This window comes from Thamnophis sirtalis, unplaced genomic scaffold (assembly GCF_051295495.1).
Source record: "Thamnophis sirtalis isolate CommonGarterSnake01/CBP01778 unplaced genomic scaffold, rThaSir2_p1.2 scaffold_13, whole genome shotgun sequence".
Lineage (NCBI taxonomy): Eukaryota > Metazoa > Chordata > Lepidosauria > Squamata > Natricidae > Thamnophis > Thamnophis sirtalis.
In genome coordinates, this window is record NW_028261393.1 from 11,714,167 (window position 1) to 11,731,946 (window position 17,780).

The 17,780-nt window shown below is 45.9% G+C and overlaps 1 protein-coding gene across 2 annotated transcripts in view; it reads left to right on the forward strand.

Moving 5' to 3' along the window:
* APLP1 (amyloid beta precursor like protein 1) overlaps positions 1–17,780 on the forward strand; it is a 58,407-nt gene that overhangs the window by 25,787 nt on the left and 14,840 nt on the right. The window contains exons 9-15 of one of the 2 annotated variants that reach the window (XM_087727856.1): positions 2,635–2,793; positions 6,608–6,736; positions 6,911–7,010; positions 8,048–8,182; positions 12,848–12,871; positions 13,015–13,082; positions 16,699–16,767. In XM_087727856.1, the coding sequence (XP_087583982.1) occupies positions 2,635–2,793; positions 6,608–6,736; positions 6,911–7,010; positions 8,048–8,182; positions 12,848–12,871; positions 13,015–13,082; positions 16,699–16,767 (684 nt within the window). The remainder of the gene's footprint in view (positions 1–2,634; positions 2,794–6,607; positions 6,737–6,910; positions 7,011–8,047; positions 8,183–12,847; positions 12,872–13,014; positions 13,083–16,698; positions 16,768–17,780) is intronic. The other variant, XM_087727857.1, reaches the window with a different exon arrangement.

The following is a 17,780-nucleotide window of genomic DNA, read 5'->3' on the forward strand; positions in this document are numbered from 1 at the left end:
CATAAAGATATTTTAACAGCGATAAATCCATGTCAAGATGAGGTGAACTAGTAGATTAACCAAGAGACTCCTCACGGGTGGGTTTCTTGACCCAGGGCGACACCATTGTCCTTTCCATTCCATTCAGCTGTTGGCATTATCTTTCGATTTCCATGCCTGACATTTTGGGTTCCGTGTGATTTTCAAGTTCAACTTAGTTTCAGGAAATTGTTATAAACAGTTTAGCTGAGCTGGAATTACAATGCCCCTCTGTCGTCTCTATCTGTTGCTTGATTCTATTCTGTGTGCATAATAGTGGCATTCTTTCTCTTCTTCGCTATTGGAAAACAACTTGAATGAGTTCCTACTCTGAGAAAAAGCCCAAACATGGTTTTACCAAAAACAAAACAAAAGTTAAATCCACCCGATGGCCTCCTATCTGTTTCTTTTGCCCTATCCGTGAGCGGATGGTGTCGTTTGTCCTTAGCGCATATCCATTGATAGCTGACAGTTTCCAAACATTGGGTTTTTTTTTAAAGTAATTTGTAATAAATCTTCAAATATCGTGGACTAACCTCCAGGGCTGGGCTGCTATGGTTCTCCCAGCTTGGGAGAATCTGTAGCTAACGTTACAGCCAGTTCAGAGAATCTACAAATCCCACACTTGGTGGGTCCCTCCCTCCCACCCTCCCCATCCCTCCCTATGTCTCCACGTGGCCTATTTTGAATGCAAGGTGAGTGCAGGGCCCATGTGGAGGCTCGGGGAGGGTGAAAAATGGGCCTTCCGGTCCTGGAGTTCCGGAAGGCCAGAAATAGGCCCATTTCCGGCCTCTGGAGCCTGGGGAAGGCAAAAATACCTCTGTCCCCTGCATGGTGAGAGCCAAGGTGGTGCAGTGGTTAAATGCAGCACTGCAGGCTACTTCAGCTGACTGCAGTTCTGCAGTTCGGCTGTTCAAATCTCACCGGCTCAAGGTTGACTCAGCCTTCCATCCTTCCGAGGTGGGTAAAATGAGGACCCGGATTGTTGGGGGCAATATGCTGACTGTGTAAACCGCTTAGAGAGGGCTGAAAGCCCTATGAAGCGGTATATAAGTCTAATAAATAAATAAATAAATAAATTTGTCTTGTCAACTCCCCCGATGATTCTTTTGGGTTCTCTCCTTGAAAACCTTAAAGTTGGGGGTCTTTAAAAGCTGCTCGTGTTGCTCTTTTTCAAAATTTTTAGAATCTACCATTTTTCATACAGAAGAGGTGTTAAAATGTGTGGCAATCGATTAATTGTCTTTTTGACAAAGTGTTTTAAGCCATCCTGGGTTTTTATTTGACAGCCAAGATATAAACTCCCGAAACACATTCAGGTAATTAATTAAACATCTGCTTCTAGGAGAATAAGCTCTGCATGGAAGGCTTTGTTGTGTTTGAGTGTCATTGTCTCTGTAGGTGGCTTGAGTAATCTTAAGCTTTTTAATGATAATTTTATTGGGTTTCAAGGAATTGGATGTTGTCACTTTGCTATTTATCTATCCTGAGCCTTCGGGAGGAAAAACTATGTCTGCACGCATGTTCAGGAATATAATTTTACATTTTGCTGTAATAAAGTTCCCAGGGTCTTTCACCCAAGGTTTTTGCCAGGTCCATATTCACCTGCCTTTTAATCAGGGGTGGGCTGCTACAGGTTCGTACGGGTTTGGGAGAACTCGTAGCGAATGTTACGGCTGATTCAGAGAACTTCCAAATCCCACCCCTGGCTGGCCTCGCCCATCCCATCCCTCCCCTCCCAGGAGTCTCCACACGGCCCATTTTGAATGCAAGGTAAGTGCAGGGCCCATGCAGAGGCTCAGGGGACAGGCATCCCAGAAGGCCTCTGGAGCCCGGGAGAGGAAGTTTTCGCTCTCCCAGAGGCTCAAGGAAAGCCTCCGGAGCCTGGGGAAGGTGAAAACACCCCCCTACCATAGTGCAGGAGGCTGACTAGGCCACGCCCACCATGGCCACGCCCACCAAGCAACCAGGCAGAGAACCCGTTGCTGAAATTTTCAAAGCTGACCCCTGATACAGTATTAGTGCATCAAAATCATGTGAAGTGTTAGTACCATTTCATAATGCCTTGGTAAGACCACACTTAGAATACTGCATCCAGTTTTGGTCACCACGATATTAAAAAGATGTTGAGATTCTGGAAAGAGTACAGAGAAGAGCAACTAAAATGATTAGGGGGCTTCTAAAATATATGAAGAATGACTGTGGGAATTGAATATGTCTGATCTAGTGAAAAGAAGGACTAGGGTTCATAATATGATAGCAGTATTCCAATATTTGAGGGGCTGCCACAAAGAAGAGGGAGTCAACTTATTCTCCAAAGCATTTGAAGGCAGAACAAGAAGGAATGGATGGAAGCTAATCAAGGAGAGAAGCAACCTAGAACTAAGGAGAAATTTGCTGACAGTTAGATCTATTAATCACTGGAACAGGTTGTCTTCGAAGGTTGTGGGTACGCCAACACTGGAGGTTTTAAAGAAGAGATCAGACATCCATTTGTCTGAAATGATATAAGGTCTCCTGCTTGAGCCAAGGGTTGGACTAGAAGACCTCCAAGGTCCCTCCTAACTCTTATTCTGAAATACCCTGAATGGCTTCTCTCTTCTTCTTGCTTTCTAGCACTTCCAATCTGTCCTCCAGACACTGGAAGAGCAGGTGGCTGGAGAACGCCAGCGGCTGGTGGAGACCCACCTGGCCCGTGTAGTAGCACTGCTGAATGATAACCGCCGTGCGGCACTGGAGAACTACTTGACTGCGGTACAGAATGACCACGCCCAGGTAGGTCAAAGGGTAGAGGAAGACAAATGTTAGCCTGGAGAACAGAACCTGAGATTTGTACATAAGCTAAGCTGGGGGAGCGAGAAACAGACTCTGTATGTGGACCGCAAACAAAGTTAAACCGTGAACTTGGAATAGCACCTATTCACCAAAGCGAAAGATGCTCTTCCCTAACTTTTTGTTTCTTGTATGCAAGAGAGACATTATTTAAGCAATAGAGTTCAAGACCATGTAAACCAGTGTTCTCCAATGTTCCCAGCTCTGCAGATCAGCAGCGGCAACAGGGAGGGGGAGGAGATGGTTTCGTACACACACACCCAGAGGTGATACTCAGCTGGTTCAGACTGGTTCGAGTGAACTGGTAGGGGAAATTTTGAGTAGTTCAGAGAACCGGCAAATACCACCTCTGGTTGGCCCCGCCCTCCCACCCCACCCCATCATTCCCTGTCCTATATTCCCTTGTTTTTTACCTCAGCTGATCTGCGCAATAAAGCAAATTGCTATGCCTCAGCTGAGATTAAAAAAAACAGCTCAGCTCACCAGTGCTGACACTGAGGGCGGTCTTTGAATGCTATGTGTGTGTATGAAGCATGCTGTCATAGAACCGGTAGGACAGTGGTGGGATTCAAAAATTTTTACTACCAGTTCTGTGGGCATGGCTTGGTGGGTATGGCTTGGTGGGTGTGGCAGGGGAAGGATACTGCAAAATCTCCATTTCCTCCCAATCAGCTGGGACTCAGGAGCCAGAGAATAGATGGGGCGGGGCCAGCCAGAGGTGGTATTTACCGGTTCTGCGAACTACTCAAAATGTCCGCTACCGGTCCTCCAGAACCTGTCAGAACCTGCTGAATACCACCTTTGCGGTAGGAAAAGATTTGGAATCCCACCACTGCACACACTGTTCACACAAATACAGCTTTTCATGTTTGCACACTTGCCCGCTGGTTGCACGGACCAGTTCCCAATGGGCCACAGACCAGTACCAGGCCACGGACCGGGCGTTAGGGACCCCTGACGTGAAGTGTAGTCATGCAGTGAAGAAGCAGTTAGTGACGTCATCCCCATATGATGCCCTGAAACTGGCAAAGAACAGAATTATGGGGCAGGAAAGTGAGGCAAAATTCATCCTGCATGTGGCGTTTAGTCGTGCTCTTAATAAATGAAGTTAGGAATTATCAGCTCCCTTGTATCAATAGTGGGTTTCAAAAATTTTTAGAACCTCTTCTGTAGATGTGGCCTGCTTTGTGGGAGTGGCTTGCCAGCCATGTGACCAGGTGGGAGTGGCTTGGCAGCCATGTGACTGGGTGGGCGTGGCCAACTTGTAAAATGTGGTGAAACTCACTTAACAATGCTCTCGCTTAGCAACCAAAATGTTGGCTCAGAAACTCTGGCATTTGAAGCACGCAAGTCTTAAAGCTGTCAAGTTACAAGACCCTTGCACCCCTAACCCTTTTGGGGAAAAAAACACCCCAGGGGTGTTCCAACTTGACAGCTTTAAGACTTGTGGACTTCAACTCCCAGAATTCCTCCTCTCGCTCTTCATCTTGATGATGTGCAAACGGGCAGGGGGAGGGAGCTGGAACCGGTTCTAAACAGCACGGTAGATTTGTGGAACCTCTTCTATAGAAAAGGTTAGAACTGGCAGGGACCCAACCCTTCCTTGTATGAACAACTTTCCGAAGTCTCTTTGCTTTCCGGGTATGCTATACTCCAGCTCCTGAAATCCTCAGCCAGAATAGCCACAGGCCATATCTAGATGAGGATTTAGGTCATCCAGCACATCTGGAAAGCAGCATTGAAGAACGCTGATGCAGACAAGGTAACTGCAGAATGGCAAGTGGGGAGCTTCATTTACTCCCCCCCCCCCCCAACCATCGTTCTCTGTACTGGTTTCCGGCTAAAATCCCAGAAGTCACATCTAGGCAATGACATCCAGAAATAAAGCAGAGTTTGATTCCTCCCACTTTCTTTCTTCTGTGCTGTGTTCCTAACTCTAAATTGGGGGATAGGATAATGTCGGGGGGGGGGGTTCAAGCGCTCTGCCAAAAAAATTGTCTGTGTTTTTTCTTTCCTTTTCTCACTCAGTTTGATTTCTTTCTTTCTTTCTTTTTTTTTCAAAGAATTTTTCAGCGAAATTCTCTTGGGTAAAATACAGTTTTCTTGTCCTCTCTGAGTCTGGTTGTTTTCTTGCAGACGGTTCATTACGCAAACGAGGTAACATCATCTCTGCTAGCTCTGATGATGTTACCTAGATTGGGTAATGAAATTTCTGCAAGAAAACAACCAAGCGATGAGATCACCAAGGACCTCTCATTTCCAGACTGAGCTACAAATAGTCTCCTTTCTTATTTAAATTATTGCATTTAAATTATTAACATTAATTTTATTAATATTTACTAAATATTAATTTATTAAGATTTATTGATTTGAATATTCATTTTTCCTTGAGCCATGGTGGCGCAGTGGTGAGAGTGCAGTACTGCAGGCTAATTCTGCTGACTGCCGGCTGCCTGCAATTTGGCAGTTCAAATCTCATTGGGCTCAAGGCTGACTCAGCCTTCCATCCTTCCATGGTGGGTAAAATGAGAAGCCAGATTGTTGGGGGCAATAGGCTGACTCTGCAAACCCCTTAGAGGGGACTATAAAGCACCGTGAAGCAGTATATAAGTCTAAGTGCTGTTACTTCCTAATGATACAGTACACCAAAATGGGGATCTTAGCATGTTAAATATGCCAGGGTCCATATGGAAAGCACTCACAATTTTTATTTTTCTTACGGCCCCTGTAAACATCGTGCAAAGCCAAGTCTCCCCTCACTTTTGCTCAGCTCCTGATGGCCACGTAGATGTCCATGATCCATGTTGTCTCCGGGATGGCAATACCACAGAAGGTTACCACTGCCTGGCTTCCCCAGTCTTTTTCAGCTTTCCATTCTAGTGCACAGTCCTTCCAGGTCTCATTCTGTTTAGCTTTGATTGGTTTTTGGCTGTGCTTCCACCTGTATTTATCTGTGCTGAAAATGGAAGGCACGAAGCAGGGGTGGGTTGCTGCCAGCGTAACTAGTGGTTCTCTTCGTATGCCCTTCACTTGCGCCCACCGCACGTTGCTTCTGCAGGCGCAGTTGCCTGTAGATCAGTGGTGGGTTTCAAAAATTGTTGGAACCTACTCTGTGGGTGTGGCCTCCTTTGTGGGAGTGGCTTGCCACCCATGTGACCAGATGGGAATGGCTTGCCGCCCATGTGACCAGATATGAAATTATGAATTAGTACTTAGGTTGGTCCAAGTAGCTATTCAGAAACTCTGGCATTGAAGCATGCAAGTCTTAAAGCTGTCAGGTTACAAGATCCTTGCCAGTGGTGGGTTTCAAAAATTTTTGGAACCTCTTCTGTAGGTGTGGCCTGCTTTCCAGGTCCACTGATGGAACCTCTTCTAACTGGTTCGGTAGATTTGACGAACTGGTTCTACCTAATAGGTGCGAACTGGTAGGAACCCACCTCTGCTGTAGATTGTTCTGCACATGTGCAGAACATTATAAAATGACTAAAAAACATGCCGGCAACGATATGGGGGACCGGGGGACCAGTTCAGGGGTGTGGCCAGCCTGCCGCCCCTACTGGTTCGGTAACTGCATCCCAATTTCTACTACCAGTTCGCCCGAACTGGTGCAAACCGATAGCAACCCACCTCTGGAACCAAGAGAGGCAAGTAAGAGGATCCCATCAGATCAAAGACCAACTATTGGGAATCGGAGAAGGAACGGCAGACAATCAGCCAAGATTCAACTAATTTATGTCACACTCCTCTTTTGACACAGCCTGACCGCATCCTGACCGCTCTGAAGAGATACGTACGGGCCGAACAGAAAGATCAGCGCCACACTCTCCGCCATTACCAGCACGTGGCAGCGGCTGATCCTGAAAAGGCTGAACAAATGAAGTTCCAGGTATGGTTTTCTTCGGCCTATTGCTGCCATCTTGCACCTTTGCAATGACTGTAGAAGAGCGTTTCATGCTGGCTGTGGAATTCTGGGGGTTGAAGTCCACACCTCTTCAAATGGCCACGGTTGAGAAGCACTGTTCTAGAAGAAACCATTTTCCATTATTGTGTCTTTTCCCAGGTGTATACTCATCTTCATGTCATTGAGGAACGGATGAACCAAAGTCTTGCGTTGCTGTACAAGAATCCCCAGCTAACCCAGGAGCTTCGAGGAGACATAGGTACCCTTCATATCCCAGACATCATCCCTCCTCAACTCTTAAATTATGTCTTCCATTTGCCACTCACCCTGTTGCTTGTAGACTAAGATGTCTTCCCAATTAGGTCAGCCTGCTCTTAAGTACTATACAGTGGTTAGTTCAGTAGTTAGTTTGATTGGTTACTTAAATTGATTTTCTCACAGTATCATTTCTACAGCCCAAGTAGAGTAATTTTCAAGATACTTTATATGTATCCAGAGGAAGGAAGAGGCACTGTAGAATGCCCCAAATTTTACAGTTCTGAAGAACTGAAGAAGCTTCTTGGAGGAAAAGCGAAATGTTTTCAAGGGGGAAAAAAACCAAGGAAATTCAGCTGCCTTTTGATCTGGATGATGGAGAACCTCCATAGACTTTGTAGAATGTCCTACTAGGAGAAAAAGTGTCAGTGTAAAGGGAACCTATAGGTGGGTCACACAGTCAGCCAGATGTTTAGGCTGAATTTGGCATTTGTATCCACCTATTGAGTTCTTCCCAAGGACCTGGAATTATTATTTCTTCTTAAATTGTAAAATACCTTGGTCTAGCCAGATGTCCATCTGCAAAGTGCATTGGTCCTACTGGATGAAGGGCTAGATTTTTATCAGAAGGAAAGTCCTCCTATAAAGAATGAATGAATCTATAGCAATAGCAATAGCAGTTAGACTTATATACCGCTTCATAGGGCGTTCAGCCCTCTCTAAGCGGTTTACAGAGTCAGCATATTGCCCCCAACAACAATCCGGGTCCTCATTTTACCCACCTCGGAAGGATGGAAGGCTGAGTCAACCCTGAGCCGGTGAGATTTGAACAGCCGAACTGCAGAACTGCAGTCAGCTGAAGTAGCCTGCAGTGCTGCCTTTAACCACTGCGCCACCTTGGCTCCCTAATCTGAGCATCTCTTGAAATAAATAAAAAAACCTTTGCAAAAAAAATGGGATCTGTTGTAGCGCACAAAGTAGAGCCTCAAATCTCCAAGAGAGGGCTCCAAATAACTCACTTCCCATTTCTCTACCTTCCAGAGGAGCTCCTGCGAACTGAACGGGTGTCCACCAATGACCTTCTTACTACCTCCATCTCCGAGACCCGCACCACAGAAGAGTTCTTACCCATGGACAGTGGCGAGGATCTAGCTGCTGAGAGCCGTGATGGAGAAGGTGGGTCAGATGAGTTGCTCCTCACTGCTTTCTTGAGTCCTTGCCAGAGGTAGTGTTCTGCCAGTTTGCCCCAGTTCGGGAGAATGGGTGGTAATGGCGGTGAGAGGCTCTGCCCACCTGCCCAGATGTCATCATGGGCGCTCTGTGGATGCGCAGAAGCACCACGCACGAGCTCCCCAGTGGTGAGAATCATTTTTTTTTTACTACCGATTCTGTGGACGTGGCAGGGGAAGGATACTGCAAAATCTCTATACCCTCCCCACTCCTGGGGGAAGGATATTGCAAAATCTCCATCCCCACCCCCACTCCAGGAGAAGGATACTGCAAAATCTCCATTTCCACTCCAGGGGAAGGATACTGCAATATCTCTATTCCCACCCCACTCCTGGGGGAAGGATACTGCAAAATCCCCATTCCCTCCCCACTCCTGAGGGAAGGATACTGCAAAATCCCCATTCTCTCCCCACTCCTGAGGGAAGGATACTGCAAAATCCCCATTCCCTCCCCACTCCTGGGGGAAGGATACTGCAAAATCCCCATTCTCTCCCCACTCCTGAGGGAAGGATACTGCAAAATCTCCATTCCCTCCCCACTCCTCAGGGAAGGATACTGCAAAATCTCCATTCGCTCCCCACTCCTGAGGGAAGGATACTGCAAAATCCCCATTCCCTCCCCACTCCTGGGGGAAGGATACTGCAAAATCCCCATTCTCTCCCCACTCCTGAGGGAAGGATACTGCAAAATCTCCATTCGCTCCCCACTCCTGAGGGAAGGATACTGCAAAATCTCCATTCGCTCCCCACTCCAGGGGAAGGATACTGCAAAATCTCCATTCCCTCCCCACTCCTCAGGGAAGGATACTGCAAAATCTCCATTCCCTCCCCACTCCTGAGGGAAGGATACTGCAAAATCTCCATTCCCTCCCCACTCCTGAGGGAAGGATACTGCAAAATCTCCATTCCCTCCCCACTCCTGAGGGAAGGATACTGCAAAATCTCCATTCCCTCCCCACTCCTGAGGGAAGGATACTGCAAAATCTCCATTCCCTCCCCACTCCTGAGGGAAGGATACTGCAAAATCCCCATTCCCTCCCCACTCCTGAGGGAAGGATACTGCAAAATCCCCATTCCCTCCCCACTCCTGAGGGAAGGATACTGCAAAATCCCCATTCTCTCCCCACTCCTGAGGGAAGGATACTGCAAAATCTCCATTCCCTCCCCACTCCTGAGGGAAGGATACGGCAAAATCTCCATTCCCTCCCCACTCCTGAGGGAAGGATACTGCAAAATCCCCATTCCCTCCCCACTCCTGAGGGAAGGATACTGCAAAATCTCCATTCCCTCCCCACTCCTGAGGGAAGGATACTGCAAAATCCCCATTCCCTCCCCACTCCTGAGGGAAGGATACTGCAAAATCCCCATTCTCTCCCCACTCCTGAGGGAAGGATACTGCAAAATCCCCATTCCCTCCCCACTGGGGCCACCAGGGGTAGTATTTGCTGGTTCTCCAAACTACTCAAAATTTCCACTTCCGGCTCTCCAGAACCTGCTGAATTTTACCCCTGGAGCTCCCGGTTCCAAACCGGTAGCGAAGGTGAGAGGATTTCATGCCTGCTCCTTGCCAAAGGTCAGAAAGGTAGAAGGAGAAAGCCACCTAGTTCTGAAACATCTCACTAGATCTTAGTTTGCAGTACGTGCAAAGTATATTCCCAGTTTGAAACAGGAAATAATCGGAATCTTTGGGAAATGACACTGAAGGAAGGTTTTTAAAATCAGCAGAAGGAAAACGGTCTGTTGATTCCTTTTTGTTTCTGGAACTCACTGCCGTCTGGGTGTCTGCCTTTGGGGTCTGATTGTGGTTCTTTGCGTAGTCAGCCAGAGTTTTTTATCCACCTATCGACTCCTTCCCAAGGACCTAGGTTGAGCAGATGGTGGTGTCAGATGGTGTTAAGCTAGCTGTCACAGGATGTAAGCTATTCCAAGCAAAAGTGCTTTGTGCAATTGACTGGTAGTGAGTTTGTCAATGCCGAGGGTGTTCAGTTGAAGCGCCGGTTGTTTTGGAACCTTGCCCAAGGTGCCTACACTGTGGTGGTAGTGGTAGTGGTTGTTGTTGTTGTTGTTGTTGTTGTTGTTGTTGTTGTAGTTGTTATATCTAGAGAACAGTTGAACAATGTAACCTCAAACAATGTTAAGGATGGGCAGTTTCTGCTGGCAACTGATAGAAAAACAGTTCAATCCATTCAAAGAGGCCAAAAGTATCAACGATATCCATAACATAGAAAAAACATATTCCTGTTGTAAAAATGGCTGGGTTCAGGTGATAGATTGTGTCCGCTAAAGGAAAATAATAATGAGCATACAAGCAGGTTGAGAAGGACAGGTAGCGAAATTATCTAAAGCCAAAGATGCAGGGAAAAAAATGTAGAAATTCTGTAACATGTGATAGGGAAGGAGAGGACTATAAACTCAGCATTAGAAGAGCATGCTTTTCTTGATGCTGGCTGGGGAATTCTGAAGCCCACCCATTTCAGGGTGGCAGAAATAACAAAATAATCCTATGAAATCAGCATGAAAAGCCTCGGTGGCGCAGTGGTTAGAGTGCAGTACTGCAGGCTACTTTTGCTGGCTGCCAGCTAGCTGCAATTTGGCAATTAGAATCTCTCCAGGCTCAAGGTTGACTCAGCCTTCCATCCTTCCGAGGTGGGTCAAAAGAGGACCCAAATTGTTGGGGCCAATAGGCTGACTCTGCAAACCGCTTAGAGAGGACTGTAAAAGCACTGTGAAGCGGTATATAAGTCTAAGTGCTATTGCTATACCGCAAGTGTTAAAAAAATATGGGGAACAATTAAAAGTTTAGAACAAACGTTTCAGGTTTTGAAAACGCTATTAGGAATGGGATCTGATTGTCCTCATCTAGGGCAAAGTGTTCTAGAAATACGGGGCCCAGCAAGATACTATTTCCAAAGATAATCTGCCCGACATCTTTTGCCTTGATAAACTGGCTATTAGAAAAATGCAGGTCTAAGCATTCCAAAAGTCCAGTTTCCGTTCTGCCTCGCCCATTTCCCAGGTTTTTTTACCATCCCGCTGGTGTCAAAGTTACGCTAGCAATAGCTTCCCCTTAGCACAAAGATATGGCAAAGAGTAACGGCCACAGTTTTGCCTCCGGCACAAGGAGAAAAATAGTCAGCAGAATTCAAGGCGAAGCCGTGCTCTGAAACTCATTGACGGTTTTGATCTTGGTCCCTGGCGGAGAACAAAAAAATAATACGCTCGTAAAAGTGGCTAGTAAACTCTTTTCTTTCTTTCTTTCTTTTTCTTTTTTTGCTCTGATGGAATGAAATAATGAGATCCATTTTTTAAAAAAATCAAATCCACAGGGCCATGATTGGAAAGATTTAGTAGTCTGTGGAATTGGCAGCTTAAGAGCCCATAAGCACTGCCTTGCTGGTTTAATCAAAAGAAGTACAGAAGTACAAAAGAAGTAGAAGGAGTAAATGACTTACAATAGCTTTTTTAGTGACAGTTCGAAGATACAACGGCACTACAACGGCACTAAAAAAAGACTTATGACCAGGATGGGCTTCAAAAATTGCAGCAATGGGTTCACTGCCCCGTTGCTGGGTGGGCGTGGCCATGGTGGGTGAGATCTAGTCAGCCTCCTGCGCCACGGCTGAATGGAACTGAGTATTTACTGGCTGGTTGCCCCTCCTGTTGCCAATGCGGAGTTCTATTCAGCAGACATAATCTTAACGTGCCCAGAGAGAGAAATATCTGCCTCTACCTAGGATCAAACTCACAGTCTCCTGATTGTGAGGCGAGAGTTCCACCACACCACTCAGGACTCAGTCATATGAGGTCCTCTTTTAATGACCCCTGCCTCTGGGTTACAATGGTTCACCGACAAATGCTCGCTCGACAAAAGCACGCTGAAAAAAGCGCGGTGAGAAAACCGCGAGGTCAAAATCATGCTGACGAATGCACGCAGAAGCGCACAGAAGCGCTCTGACAAATGCGCGCCGACGAAAGCGCACCATCAAAAAACAACGAAAACAACGTAATAACCCTAACCCTAACCTTAAACCTAAACCTAACCCTAACCCTAACCCTTACCTTAACCCTAATTGTGCTTTTGTGGGTGCAGTTTTGTTGGCGCTCTTTTGTGGGAGCGCTTTCGACGTCATGGGTTTCTCGCCATGGTTTTGTCGGCGCGCTTTTGTCGGGCGCGCATTTGACGGGTCACGGGTTACAACTGGAACTGCCAGGATTGCTGTCTCTAAGCGTTGTGCGTGCCTTGCATCCTGCTTTATGACAGCATTATTTACCAATGGAAATTCCGATCCCAAATTCCATCACAACCTGAGGACTTCCCATATTAGATTTTGGTTCCCTGTATTGTATGAAGTTAGAAAAGGAGTTCATTCAGTAAGTAGTTAAGGGAATTGCTTTAAGCAAGCCTTCTTTCGCCACCCAACTTATTATCTCTTGTTATTGGAGGAGCGAGGACCCTTCTTCCTGCTCCTGGGATTTTGTCTCCTTTGTCTCAGCATCGTTTTGCGTGTCTCTCGCCTCTTCTTCTCAAAATTATCTTTCTTTTTCTGTTCTCTTTTTTCCTTTCTGCCATGCTCTCCTCCTCTGCTTCTGATGCTGTGTGGGGAATGGGCAGATTCTGAAGCGGCCGACAAGAAAGGTAAGTTCTTAGCTCTAATTCTTCATGGAGTCCTTCTCTGTAGGCTTTAGAAGCAATGACTGGGACCAAAGGAAATGGGTGTGTGGATTGTTACCAACCGAGGCCTCTCTAATTCTCCCCTCACCTGATTCTCTTCTCTTCAGCTTCAGGGCTGGCAGAATATGACTATCCAACTAGTGACAAAGCCCTGCTGTATGAGTATGAACATAAGGTAGGTGCAGAGGAGGTCTTCTGGCCTTTATTTTTATGGCTGTTTATTACAATTTCTTCCAAAATGGAGAAAGAATTATATGAGGCTCTGTAGGACAGTGCTTCTCAACCGTGGATCTTTGAAGATACATGGACTTCAGCTCCCAGAATTCCCTAGCCACCCATGCTAGCTGGAAAGTTCTTGAAGTCCACGTATCTTCAAGTTTCCAAGGTTGAGAAGCACTACAGTTTCCACAATCCTAGGGCTAATCCCTTAAGATCTGGCTATCCCGTCAGGCCTGGGGATAAAAATCTTAGTTTGTCCCCTCCCGAATGATGAATGAATGTTGTGCTCTATTTTTAATATTATGTATTGTCTTATGTTTTTTTTTTGTCTTTGTACCCCGCTCCCCGTGTTTTGTAAGCCGCCCTGAGTCCCCTCAGGGAAAAGGGCGGCCTATAAATTATAATAAACACTCTAAACACTCTAATTTAGACTTAGAGTTCAACAACATCTGGATGATAAAGAGAGTCAGTGTAGACTTAGCATAACTTTATTGTCGCTTTAAATCACGGGTGTGTCAAGCTCACGGTGTCACGTTGCCGTCACATGATGTTTTACGACGTCTTCCCCCTTCGTAGAGCTGGGGTGGGCGTGGCCTGTGTGTGTGTGTGTGAGACACACCTGGCCCGTGGGCCGCCAGTTTGACACACCTGTTTTGCGCTGTTCAGAAATATAACCCATCGTAGACTCTGCGTTCTTCAGGCAAAACATTTCTTCAACCTTCAGCAAAGTCTCTGAATTGTATCGTGTAATCCTTGACACGTGGGGTTATTATATGAGAGATCTAAAGTAAGTTCTTCCTTACTGTACTCTCCCGAAATGCTCAAACACAACATTTGAGAGCCGAGGTGGCGCAGTGGTTAGGGTGCAGTACTGCAGGCCACTTCAGCTGACTGTTACCTGCAGTTTGGCGGTTCAAATCTCACCGGCTCAAGGTTGACTCAGCCTTCCATCCTTCCGAGGTGGGTGAAATGAGGACCCAGACTGTGGGGGCGATATGCTGACTCTGTAAACTGCTTAGAAAGGGCTGAAAGCCCTATGAAGCGGTGTATAAGTCTAACTGCTATTGCTATTGCTATAACGTTGGGTGAAGTAAAATTTAAGAATGGTCTTTCAAGGTCAGACTTAGACTGAGAATAACTTTATTGTCACTTTGAATGTACACTAATCAGCACCCGTTAAAATGAAATTTCGTTGCATGCAGCTCTCAAAGGGTCACCACCTCCACTCTACACTATATAAACATGACAAAAATATAAATAAATGAACAAACAAACAAATATGCATATACCCACATATATTATATAGACTTTGGTCATTGGTGTCAAGCAAAATTGATGGAGCCATCTCTTAATCTTACCTTGCCCTAAGGAATTCAGAGCAATATATGTGGTGTTTTCCCCACCCTCCTTTTTATTACGTTCTTACGAATCCTGATGTGGTACATTATTCAAAGGCAGCAATGTTTATGTAACCTCAAATTATTTGTTGCATAATGGAGGTTTTTGCTTTTAAGCTGATTACTTAATATTGAGGGTTAATCTCATAACATCGCTCAGAAAGAGGTCAGATTAGGAGAAGGCGCCATCAACGTTGCTTGAGATTGGTGGCCAAAGCCTGTACCGACTCTCTTTATCATTTGGTGTTCTGGATCAGTGTTTTTCAACCTTTGATGGCTTTAAGATGGATGGACTCCAACTGGCTGAAATGTGCTGGCTGGGGAATTCTCACACATCTTAAAGCCATTTAGGTGGCAGGGGAGATGGGGTGGGGGGGGTGGAATAATGTTTTAGGTCATTGATTCAACATGGAAAAATGGCAACAGGCTTCTTATATGCAGTTCACTTATTTATTTAGCATATGGCATATCATACATGGATTAGCAATACATATTAACATTTCATTTGGATTAGTAGGGGTGTGTGTGTGTGTGTGTGTGTGTGTTCCAGCATAACTCTGCAATGCCTCGAGCAATTTCCACCAAATTTGGTACACAGATGACTTACTCTCTGGAAAGAAATACTGTGGGGGTAAGACACCCCTAACACTTCCTCTGTGTGTGTGTGTGTGTGTGTGTGTGTGTGTGTGTGTGTGTGTTTTCCAGCATAACTCTGCAATGCCTCGAGCAATTTCCACCAAATTTGGTACACAGATGGCTTACTCTCGGGAAAGAAATACTGTGGGGGTAAGACACCCCTAACACCTCCTCAGTTTGTGTGTGTGTGTGTGTGTGTGTGTGTGTGTGTGTGTGTGTGTGTGTGTGTGTGTGTTCCAGCATAACTCTGGAACGCCTCAAGCAATTTCAACCAAATTTGGTACACAGATGACTTACTCTCTGGAAAGAAATACTGTGGGGGTAAGACACTCCTAACACCTCCTCGGTGTGTTTGTGTGTGTGTGTAGCATGCACAGCCCAGCTAAGCTCCACCGTGCATGCGCGCACACCTCCCACCAGCCAGCTTATTTTCAGGTCTCTGCCATGCATGCAGAGGGGGGGGGGAGAGAAGCACAGGGGAGTACAGCATGATCCTCCCCCCCCCCCCCGTGGCCCATTTTTGCTCTGAGGAGGCTGCAAGGAGGCCTACTAGGCCCAAAACAGGCCGCGGGGGTGGTGGTGTCATGTCCACATGCCCGGGGATGGCGGGTGGGAGGGAGCACAGGAGCGGGAGGCACAACACTATAGGTATCATTCATTCCTTTTCCTGTCTAATACAAGATTAGGAAAAATAAATATCTGGGCAACTCTGGGTTATCAGCTAGTAAAATATAAATGTTTAAAACAGTGTTTCTCAACTTTGGCCACTTGAAGATGTCTGGACTTCAGCTCCCAGAATTCCCCAGCCAGCATTTGCTGGCTGGGGAATTCTGGGAGCTGAAGTCCGGACATCTTCAAGTGGCCAAGGTTGAGAAACACTGGTTTAAAAGATCACTCTTCAAATGCCAACGTCTAGGCCAGCTAACCATTTGAAGTGCAGCTACTGGGTTAATAAATGCCCACAGCTGATCACAGCACGATCTACAGTTTGATGTGGGACCCCCGCAGTCAAACTGAGGGGAGGACATTATGTCTCATCTATACATGGGGTCCCAACAGATGCCATGTGAGGTGTGACTCCTCTTCAGGATTGTCCATTGTTGATGTGGTAGTTCAAAGCCTGGCACATTTGTTTGTTTTTTTATATGCAGTGATATGTGCCGAGCCCATCTCTTTTCCATGTATTAACTTTGCTATGCCCGAGGAGACGTTTGAGATGCGTGTGCTTTCAAATGAATAATTGCTATCTTGTGAAGGTTGATGCATTGCCATTATCCCATTATGTGGAGGACCAGGGCATGTTTCCCTGTGTTCCACCTTGAAGGAGAGAAAATGCATCTCTATTTAGGTTATATATATAAATATCCGAGTAAAGGAGCTATATGCATTCGGTAAAGGATGAGATTGCAATTGTCTCATGTGGCTGGAAAGATTTTGCACTAAGAGGGAAGATAATGTTGCTAGATTACCCATCCAGTTTTGCATTCCCCCGGACTGTATAACTTAAATCGAAAACCATCCTCCCCATCCATCCCATAGGTCAATGTGTCTGCCTCCGATGTCAAAGGCATGGTCTACAAGTCCCAAGAAATTCAACGGGATGAACTGGTAAGTAGCTTTCAAGGCACCTTCCATTCCACCTATCAAGCAGGCTTCAACTCCCCTAACTTTCCTTGTGACTCATGTCTGCCCTGCCGAAAAAGCCAACACAGTTCTAGGCTGCATTGAACTCAACTACATATGCTAGTTCTGTGGCCGCTCAGGAAATAATTAGGTTTTGTGGCTCCCGGTGTTTTCTTTTTCCGTGGGAAATGGGTCCAAATGGCTCTTTGAGTGTTTAAGGTTGACGACCCCCTGGTCTACACTAAGGTTTCCCAAACTTTAAGATCTGAGGACTTCAAATCTGAGGTGGCGTAGTGGTTAGGGTGCAGTACTGCAGGCCACTTCAGCTGACTGTGATCTGCAGTTCAGCAGTTCAAATCTCACCGGGTCAAGGTCGACTCAGCCTTCCTTCCGAGGTGGGTGAAATGAGGACCCAGACTGTGGGGGCAAGTTGCTGACTCAATTTGCTAAAAAAAATCTGTAAACCGCTTAGAGAGGGCTGAAAGCCCTATGAAGCGGTATATAAGTCTAATAAATACATACATACATACATACATACATACATACATACATACATACATACATACATACTTTAATTCTCAAAATTCCCCAGTCAACATAATTGCCTGATTTACATAAGCAGTATCCTCACATTATGGAGGAAAAAGAGGATGTTTAGATTCAGAACCTCCATCCCGGGAATAATTCTGTATGGAGACATATCTCACACATTCATTCATATCTGATTAGACTTCAAAACAAAACCTGCAAATAGTCATTTGACTGCCGTGTCTAAGCCAGGGGTAGTCAACCTTTTTATACCTACCGCCCACTTTTGTATCTCTGTTAGTAGTAAAATTTTCTAACCGCCCACCGGTTCCATATTAATGGTGATTTATAAAGTAGGGAAGTAACTTCACTTTATAAAATTTATAAAGCAGAGTTATAGCAAAACCCTACCGCCCACCACGAAAGCTGGAACGCCCGCTAGTGGGCGGTAAGGACTAGGTTGACTACTA